The 10,979-nt window shown below is 34.2% G+C and overlaps 1 protein-coding gene across 1 annotated transcript; it reads right to left on the reverse strand.

Annotated features, from left to right (window-relative positions):
- Positions 1-5,278: 5,278 nt before the first annotated feature.
- On the reverse strand, positions 5,279-7,241 carry LOC105319475 (fibrinogen-like protein 1). The gene is made up of 4 exons (XM_066081302.1): positions 7,172-7,241; positions 6,850-6,946; positions 5,946-6,110; positions 5,279-5,670 (listed from the first exon to the last, which is right to left on the reverse strand). The coding sequence occupies exons 1-4, from the start codon at positions 7,199-7,201 to the stop codon at positions 5,420-5,422; spliced, it is 543 nt and encodes a 180-aa protein (XP_065937374.1). The 5' UTR covers positions 7,202-7,241; the 3' UTR covers positions 5,279-5,419.
- Positions 7,242-10,979: the final 3,738 nt, after the last annotated feature.

Below are 10,979 nucleotides of genomic sequence, written 5' to 3' on the forward strand. Positions count from 1 at the left end.
AATTCTATGGGGAATCGTACGCGCATTAGGTTAACGCGCATGTAACAATTCGTTTTATTATACTTTCGTGTTAAATACTGAAATCTGATTGGTTTAGACGCAGTTGGTAATCCGTTCTATTACCCTCAGCGTTAGCAACACACTTGGCAACGGGTAACACAACGAATTGTTATGTGCGCGTAAATTATGCGCGTACTGTTCGTCGTAGAATTCACTTCATTTCTTTTTTAAAGCAGTAAAATTCTCTTTAAAATTAAGACATTCAGTATAATAGAATAAATAGTGCCTGTTTGGGAGGGTAACTGTTGAAATTGACACCCCTCGAAAACCATTGTCAACCTCCGCTTCGCGTCGGTTGACAATGGTTGTCTCGGGGTGTCAATTTCAACAGTTACCCTCCCAAACAGGCACTATTTATAGGGCGAATTTATTGATAAAAAACTAGTTCAAGTTTAAGTTTATGGTTTGATAATAGTTTCATATCTGTTTGAAACCAGTTGGGTGGTTTGACGGTTTAGCACTAAATGGAAAGTTAGTTTAGAAAAATGGCTATCATTGCACTCGCATACCTACTGGATTTGTTCTTGAAATTTAAAGAAGATAATTTTTGAACTCATGTGCATTTGCATGAAAGTCTTTATTAAACAGTGCAGACAATTTTTTCCCGGCAATACCCACATGTTAGGTTATTCTGCAAACCCATTGCAAAATTTGCTTTTAACACCGTATCAATATTTTGGAAAAGTGAATGCTGCTATGAAAAACTATATCAATATTCATTTTTCTACACGTACATTGTATATCAATAGAGATCATCTGATTCACTCAAGGCGTTTGAAACAAGTTAAAAAATGACACTGGTTTCAAGTGAAATATCCACTAATTACGTGGTCTTAGCTCAAAAACCAGACAAATCTAGTTGATTGGCCAGCAACGAAATAGACAGGCGAACTTATTACATGCATTACAATGTGTACTTAAAAATGTTATGAGCAGATATTTCAATGAATTTTTAGCTCACCGAGACGAAGTCAAGGAGAGCTTATGCTATACCCTCGGCGTCGGCGTCGGCGTCCGGACCTGGTTAAAGTTTTTGTTGCAGGTCCTGTATCTAAGCTATTACTTGTCCTATCTTCACCAAACTTGCATGGATGATGCATCTGGACCTACTAATGGACTTGAAAGACTTGGATGCTGAATCTGGGTCCTAAATTTCAGATGCTGGAGGAGGTTAAGGTTTTTGGAGCAGGTTAAAGTTTTTGTTGCAGGTGCCCTTTGATACCAAAATCTAAGATACTGCTAGTCCGTACTTTACCAAACTTGCATGGATGGTGTGTCTTATAATACTGATGCACCAGACAGGCTTGAGTGCTGAATCTGAGCTATAGATTTCGGATGCTGGAGGAGGTAAAGGTTTTTGGAGCAAATTAAAGTTTTTGTTGCGGGTGCCCTTTGATACCAAAATTTAAGTTACTGCTGGTCCGTACTTAACCAAACTTGCATTGATGGTGTGTCTTAGGATACTGATGCACCAGACAGGCTTGAGTGCTGAATCTGAGCTATAGGTTTCAGATGCTGGAGGAGGTTAAGGTTTTTAGAGCTGGTTTAAGTTTTTTGAGCAGGTGCCCTCTGATGATTATATCTTAGTTACTACTGGTCCTAACTTCATCAAAGTTGCGTGGATGGTTCATCTTATGATACTGATGCACCTGACAGACTTGAATGCTGAATCTGAGCTATAGGTTTCGGATGCTGGAGGAGGTTAAGGTTTTAAGAGCTGGTTAAAGTTTTTGAAACAGGTGCCCTCTGATGATTATATTTTAGTTATTACTTGTCCTAACTTCACCAGACTTCCATGGATACTAGTAGTGCATCTTATGATACTGATGCACCTGACAGGCTTGAATGCTGAGTCTGAACCATAGGTTTCGGACTGGATAAGGTTTAGACTTTTGGAACAGGTCACATGTTTAATAGATAATAGTACTATTTCAAACTTGCATAGTTGATTAAACTTTAATATGAGGAAATTGTAGAGGTAGCTTCAGATGCAGAGCTTGATCTCCATTGTCAAGGATGCTAAAAAATATATCTTAGTTATTACAGGTCCTAACTTCACCAAACTTAAATGGATGGTGTGTCTTATGATACAGATGCACCTGACAGGTATGAATGCTGAATCTGAGCTGTAGGTTGCGGATGCTGGAGGAGGTTAAGATTTTAATTGCTAGTGCTCTCTGATGAAGATATCTTAGTTATTACCGGTCCGAACTTCACCAAACTTGCATGGATGATGCGTCTTATGATACTGATGCACCTGACAGGCTTGAATGCTGAATCTGAGCCACAGGTTTGGGATGCTGGATGAGGTTTAGTTTTTTGGAACAGGTCACATGTTTTATAGATGATAGCTTGCATAGTTGATTAAACTTTATAATAAATGAAATGCAGAGGTTGCTTCAGATGCAGAGCCTGATCTCAATTATCAAAGATGCTAAAGAAATCTCCTTCCTCACTCAAACCTGCTCGATAAATATATGTTTGTTGATAAATAATATAACATGATCCCTATGATATAGTATTGTATGATATGAAACAATATTGTTTAATAATATGATACAATATGATATCGTATGTTATATTATAAAAAGTTATATGATATGATGTGATATTGTATCAATTTTTTTGATATTTTATTATATGATATTGTATCATGATATTGTTATGTACAGTATTGTATATTATGATACAATATTGTAAAATATTATATTGTATTATTAATTTGTTATTTTATTAAATGACGCTATTACATAAGATATTGCAAAATATAATATTGTATCCTATGATTCAATATTGTATATTCTATTATATTGTTTATATTGTATCATACGATATTGTATAATATGATATTGATTTCTGTAATATAGAATTATATCACATGAAATTGTATTGTATGATATTGTAATATTATTTAATATCATATCATATGATATTGTATAATATGATATTAGTTTATAAATAGGATATGTTATCATATCACATGAAATTGTATTATATGATATTGTAATATATCTTATTATATCATATGATACAACATGTATAATATAATATTGTATTATACAATATTTTAATTTATCACATAATATTTTATCATTTGATATGATACAATGTTGTATCAAATTAGATTGTGTCATATGATACAATATCTAATTATGTATCAAAAAAGATACAGTATCATACAATATCATACTTTATTATACAATATAATATCATATGTTTCAATGTTATGATGTATTATGTAATATGATAATGTAATATAATACTATATTGTATTATAAATTATGATATTGTAGTATGTGATCAAATACAATAACGTATAACACAATACAATGTTATATCATATGTTACAATATCATATCTCATCATTGTTTATTACAGTATTTTATTGTATTATATTGTAAATATGATAGGATGCAATATTTAATTTTATATTATTGTATTGATTAATATATGAACATATGATTATCATACAATTTCTTAACAGATGATATATGATATTGTGTCAAAACGGAATCCATGAATATCCAAGATCATAAAGTATGATTTTCATATAATATGATAAAGGTGGTCTCATTAAGGTGATGTCTCATAAGAGTGATGTCTCGTCTCGGTGAGCTTTGTAATCTGTGATTACCTATGTTTTTTTCATCAACTACTTTGAAAGTTTTTCCTTTACCTGTTGTAAATTGCAAAGGGTAATTCTCAGTGTTTGTATTCATGGAATCGCTCTCTTCCACATTATTATTTTGGTCAGTACTATTTGTATTACATTATCATAGATCCTTTAAGACATATATGTTTAACGTTAGAACGATACCCATATGCTGAGTTCATTCTTTGACACATATGCCACACTTGAGTATCAACTGCTCTCTTTCGAACACATCTCCGCCATCTTGAAAGGATTTGAAACCCCCGAAACCGCACTCGAAGGTGGTTTTAGATTTCCTGGAAACTTGTTTCAGTTTAAAGCTAAAAAATACAAAAACTAGTTTTAGTTTAGAACTAGTTCAAAACCAGTTTTGCAAATAAATGAAAAGTTTGCTAAACCGAACTAAAACCTAAACTAGTTTTTGATCAATAAATTCGCCCTATATATTATTATACCTCAATATGATTTTTCTTATATAACGCGACATCTGATTGGTTCTAGACAATCACGTGACCGGGCGACAAAACGTCGTGTTTCCCTTGGAATAAATATCATGTCCCACCTCTTCGGGAATCTCGGGGGGGGGGGGGGGGGGGTCATCCAAAAGGTATGAAAAAGCCAACATGAACATATAATGTTGACAAATTTGATGAAATAAAAAATATTTAATCATTTAAATTCTCTTTATGCTAAAAAAACCAATTTTACTCTATTTGATTCGAATTTATGAAGACAAAGATAGACAATCAGAAAAAAACCCACCAAAAATCACGACGTTATTGCTTTCCACAAGTCGAAAAATTACTAAAATCGACGTATGTTGTATAATCATTTGTTGTTCGGTATAAAAAAAACTTTTATTGCATGAAAGTTCGGGAAATATGAAGATTTATTCCCCCAGAAAAAAATCCGATATTTCCCTCGGACAAAGCCCTCGGGAAATATGGCTTTTCATGGGGGAATAAATCTTCATATTTCCCTCACCATCATGCAAAATGTATAGTGTTACCCGTTGCCAGGTGTGTTGCTGACGCTGAGGGTAATAGAACGGATTTTGAACTGTGTCTAAACCAATCAGATTTCAGTATTTAACATGAATGTACAATAAAAGCAATTGGTACACGCATGACCTAAGTATGACGTACGTTTACTTTCGATCAATTAATATGATATGTGGAAGGTGAACACATGCGACTTGCTGTCAACGTACGTGTAATGCAAGAGACAACTGAGATCTCCTAACGTCATTCGTGCAAGTCAAATCGTACGATTATCTTACGGGTTCGTAAAGCGCAAGTGCAGCGTACGTTTTTAGATCTCGCAAGGAAACCGTGGTGATTGTTGTGCATGTCCAACAGCCATTGTGCGTACTTACGGGAAGCGTACGTCCTTCCAAAATCGTAAGATACACTTGCGTGTCTTGCAATATTTTCATTAAACTTCGACCGTAGACCACCCGTAGAAGCACCTAAGACCAGTTGTGACTAAGGCTTTACCATCAGATGCATGTGATCATTAAAAAGTGGACAACATGTACAGTACTTTAAAGGTATTTATTAATCATAGTATACACTATCATAATGGCGTATTTTAATTTATCACACTTATATAACACCTTCCATTAAAATGCAATTATCTTTAAGGAAAAACACGATGAAGTAATGAAAAAGAGAAGCATAAATGCTCGATATTGAAACTCTGAACTAGTCAAGGTTTCCTAACTTTCATTTCCACACTAGAGATGTCGGTTAACCCGTCCCAGTTAAGTCCATGCCTGTAATTAGTCTGCCCGGCTCGTCCATTCAGGTTTGACCTTTGACACGCGTTATGCCACCATCCGCCTCCGCTGGATGTTGCGCAGTTGACCTCGGGATCGTTGTCGTTGTCACGGTCTCTTGTGGTGAACTTCATTCCGTTGGCGCATTCTGTACAACTTCCAGAGGTAGTGAACGGGTCCCCTAAACATAGCATTAATTTATCAATCAGAATTATTGCTCAACAAAGTACATGCCATATTTTAAGTTTTATTTTTGATAAATCAACACATATTAGACGTTTACAGGATCGCACAACTGATTCATGAAAAATTAGGACAAAAAATACCAGCAATGTACCGGTATTCCTGAAAAATATGACTTAAATATCTATACAAGACTTTTCTGATATATTATGCAATGAAAAAATCTTCAGCTTATACACTGGGGAATCTGACAAAGACAAATCACAATCAAACCCTGCAATCCGACAAAGTCGGAGACGTGCAGGCGATATTCGTTGTTGACGTCATCAATGTGAAACGCGTAGTCGGTCGTTATTTTTTCGTTTGTTGTGGTAACGATTTCAATTTGGAGATGATTTTGTCCGAGGTCAGTTGTCAACTCATGGATATACGCATTGCCTGTAACATGTAATCAAATGCTTCTGTTAATTTATTGTCTTTGCTCTTTGAACAATATACTAGTAATGCAAGACGGAAGAATTTTACAGAGTTGGTTCACTACTATTCGGTCGCTCAATCATTTGTACCATGTTTGTTTAGAAGCGGCTCATGCAAACCCATGAACAAAGCAGAGTTTATCAATAACGCTTTATCAATAACAACGAAGGATAACTTTTACTATTCAATTTAGATATTCATATTGTAAATTAAGAGAAATATGAATAATGTATGAAATATACATTATTCACATTTCTCTAATTTTTTTTTCATATTAAAATCCAAGAGTCAATAAAAGTATGTAAAATTTCGTCGCACTCTTTTGCGAAACTCTTGTTACTGTTTTTAAGAATCTTCAAAAAGTAGTCTTTAATTTTCGACAATATTTTTTGACTTATAAAACATTGAAGCAATAACATTTGAATACAAATACAACTAACGGACAGTAGATCTTTAATTTTCCCGGAATAGCAGCTTAAATTTCATTAAGTGAACAAAACTTTCGAAGCCATTTGAAGGACAACACAAGAAGCGACCAAAAAGGAAAACACTATACATGTAACTACAAATGAACAAGAGAATCTTGTAAAAGGTGAACCTTCTGTCTCACATACGCTTAAAGAGTTTTGGTCGCTGCTCGTGCATGTTGTTCAACAAATATAGCTTCGAAAGTCGAATTTTGTAAACAACTATAACACACCTATCCAGAATTCAGTCAGAGACCCAAATCCACTTTCATAGTCAGTCCAAGTCATGTCAAAGTTTTGTATTCCATTCGAGTATCGCCTCTGAATCACCTGAATAGAAATGGTGCGAACTTGCTATGTAATGAATTATTGGCAAAATCTCGTTTTAACTATACTGTTCATCCAAGTTTGTTAGATTGATTGCTAGTCTGTAGAGGAGTTATCATAATAGACATAAAACAAAGGACAAAAACAAAAAAAACATATAAAAAGAGAACAATTTCTAGATTACTTCCCATTAAACATTTCCTAACTCTGTACATCTTTTCTACTCACGGTCCAACGGAAATTGTTCGTAGGGTCCATGATGCACAGAAGACTTTTGTTCTGCCTGGTTTGAAATTTAAACCGCGACGGGGCTCCTACAGTTGCATAATTGACGCAACCACAGTGTAAGCAGGTGCTGACATCTGGGGTCGTGTTGGTATGCGCAGTTGTTGGTGGAAGTAATGGTGTAGTTATGGTTATGTTGTTCTCAGCGTCGTTGTTGTTGCTGCTGTTGATTGTGCTGTCAATGATAGCAGAAGCTGCTGTTATTTCTGCTATATCAATGGTAACGGATTCTGTATCTTGCTTTGTTGAAGCCGTTGAACGATCTTCGAATTCGGCTGTAATTGGTCCACCGATTGTGTTCGAACTGGTTGACTCTATATTAAAAATACTGATCTTAAACGTTGTCTATTGCTTTTTGTTCAACAAAAACACATGTACATCATATTTATCAAAGAGTCAGACATATCTTTACTGTATGTATGTAGGTTTTAGGAAAACAGATAGATATATGTACGTGTTTTATGTCCGTCTTCAATGCAAAGGAGTTAATTGTTTTCATGATGATTAAAAATGGAGACAGTATTATAAATGTACAAGTTCAAGCATTGGCCGAAGACAGTGATGCCATTTCTCATGCAAAAAATTAAACAGCATGTAAAAAGCTAAACTGAATATGAACTTTACAGGATTTGATCACGTGACCAACCAAGTGGTTGGTCACGTGATCAAATCCTGTAAAAACCTAAAGGGCTTTTCAGAAGATTCAGAAGACCTACCTGTCCAACTAAATTTAAATCCCGGTCAATCTTTTTAACATTACATTTACGTTTGAGAAATCGTTCGGTTATATAACATAATCGTGTTTTTATCCTTAAAGATACATGTATATGTGGCGTATTTTTTCATGCTAAGAAATATTTGACTGATTGATTGATTTATTTAAATATGTTATATAAAGATATATCTTCACAATAAATTACGCAATTCATATCAATCGGGTTAAAAAGATAGAGAAAATTAATAAATAATTTTTATAATTATTGTGGAGTCCATAATAAATACAGCACACCTTAAATCGGTCACGTGATACCACGCTCAGTCTATCACAACAACAATGGCGACGACAAGAAAGTTAGGTATAATACCGTTAAATTTGACAGACTTGGCAATGAAAGAAAAAAGAGACAGACTGACCAGGATAGGAACAAAGGGAAGATTGTCATCGGAGACCATGTAGATTGATGGAATAGGAATTAAAGCAGAGTTAAACTTAAGTTTTTATCATGAAGTTGTAGGGGTTTTGCTAGTCAGTTTCGTACATTGAGTACATGCTCCATGTGTTCCATGTCTTTGCTTTATAACTTATAACATTATAACTTTATAGCAAGTAGATTTTAGTTTAGAAGAATTTTTGAATCAAGAATAAATATATAAAACACCCTCAGTACATGCATCCCTCAGGGAGAGGGGGTATTCATTAATTTCACCGCGTCGGTAATGATAAAATCGTGTTTCATCTTTATTACACATAATTCGTTCTACATTAATGAATAACGGAATAATAATGCTTTGGGTATCATCTGATATAAGAATTATTTAATTTAAGACCTGAAAAACGTGATTCTAATTTGTGAACAAACTGTTCTTCCATAGTGTTTTCAATACTAGGTTTCCCCGCACTCATGCGCAGCGGCGTTGCAAATGGCGGATCATATCAATATTCATCAGATGTGTAGCAAAGTTTAGAGACAAATAACTAAAAAAAAGAACATGTTTTACGGGCCTAGAGTCTAATTATAAGAAGTATGATGTATATTTTTACTTAAACTCATGTCAAAACTTTTACTCCAAATACGCCAAATATACCTTAATTTAAAATAATGCAACCGTAAAACGATAATTAACCGCTTGCAGTTATCATGACATCATTAAAAAGTTCACACAGAAGTGAACGTTTATGCTACTAGTATTTGAACGGTTCATATAGGGAAACATATTTGCAGATGTAAATATTCGAATTTGTTTCAACTTCGTCGATGGAATGGTCGTCGTCATCAATGTGGTTAGTCAATGGTGTATCGTGTTCAACCCCAGCAAGCGACATACGTCGGTCAGCATACAAAGATATGGCCTTCCAGTCGTCAAGCATACCTGAGGACTATCCGCCCCACCGCCAAACAACCATGCAGGGGTACAGGTAGCATCAGTCACTTAGTAAAAAGCTCAGCAAATAATCACGGGCTAAACTATACATTCATTCTTTAACATAGTCTAAGTTTTGATAAAATATATTGTATACGGGGAAATATTCGCCCCTGTTTTATATTCGCTCCTTTCGCTCTCGTTGTCAGTAGGCGAATTAAAGACTGGACGAATTACAATGCTCATATTGCTGTACCTCTTTGTCTTGGCGAATTCAAGACGGGGCGAAACCGTTTGCAAGTGATGAAGGGCGAAATTAACCCGGGATGAAAATAACCCTATATATTCAGTAATGTTGAAAGAAAACCAATCGATCAGACTGAGATCAGTCAATAAAAGACACTTAATTACCTGTACATATTTTATGTCTCCTATCCCATAATCCACCAGTACAAGGATTGCTCTGAGGAAAAGCAAAACAATATAAATATGTTCTACATATGGCATATTAGCATTCACGATATTAATATAAAAGTAATAACAAATACACGAACAAGTAAATAATGGCGTGGGTAATGCAATGTTTTGAAATTATCGGCCAGCTACTTGTCCACATTTAATAGCAAAAGAAATCGTTTTACACTGCAAATATAACACATGAACAAAATTCCAAAATGTTTTACGATTGGAGAACCCCAATCCGAACTCTTTTGATTCAATAATATTCCTGGTTCATTGGGGCGTAATTTTGTTTGTAGCAAGTTCGGGGTAATTTTAATAAATATGAAAAAATGCTTGTATATACGGTCGTTAAGATGTAAATTCGGGGGCAAGGGTTACCCACGAACATTGGTCCCCAACAAACAATGATAAACACAGTAATAAAACTTTTTTTTTTAATTTTATATTTTTATATACTAATGACCGTTTTTTCTAATTAACTAATGACTGTTTTAACCATCATACCGTGCTTACTAATCATCTGTCAGAAGATTAAGGATATGTGAGAAATTTTAATTATCCTTTAAAACACGTTGAATGCTACATGTAGTGAATGCGTGTTCAATTTGAGATTTGCCATAAATTCTACGATGTTTATCACGAATGCAAAAAACACTTTTCATCTGCAAGTTGTGTAGAAATACTAAAAATTGCGGATTTACAAAATCAAATACGACAGATGTTTGACTAGGGAAATCTTCTAGACTTTCTGATAAGTTAAATAAAGGCATAGGAACATATTTGATTTTTATTCAAGTATGGTACAATGAAGTATGTGATATTTTAATATAATCTTTAATTATCTACGTTCAATATTATAGGAAAATTCCCACAAATTAGATTTCGTAATGCTAGTGCGATATAATCATCAAAGTACTGAAAGTACTGAACATCATTTAGAAGGTTTGTTTTTAGATTTTACTGATCAAGTTAATTTTTTCATTAAATATGTTGTTTCATTGCCTACCTATTGATTAAAACCCAGTTAATGTTTGCTTAAATTTAAAAGAATAATTACTTTTATCAGTTTAGATAGATATCTTGACATTCTTGTTAAAAAAATTATATACACACATCAAGGGGGTCCAGCTTTCAGTACTCTCAATACTTTGATTTCTCATAAGTAGCGCTTTGACTGAGCATCCGATTGCAAAATAGCTTTGGTTAC

The sequence above is a fragment of the Magallana gigas genome, chromosome 4 (genome assembly GCF_963853765.1).
Source record: "Magallana gigas chromosome 4, xbMagGiga1.1, whole genome shotgun sequence".
NCBI lineage: Eukaryota > Metazoa > Mollusca > Bivalvia > Ostreida > Ostreidae > Magallana > Magallana gigas.

Bases quoted from the DNA above. Each gene is read 5' to 3' on its own strand.
- LOC105319475 (XM_066081302.1), bottom strand. From the start codon at position 7,201: ATGGACCCTACGAACAATTTCCGTTGGACC. The intron at 6,111-6,849 runs GTGTGTTATAGT...TACATGTTACAG, and splicing joins TCTGACTGAATTCTGGATAG to GCAATGCGTATATCCATGAG. The intron at 5,671-5,945 runs GTTTGATTGTGA...TGCTATGTTTAG, and splicing joins CGACTTTGTCGGATTGCAGG to GGGACCCGTTCACTACCTCT.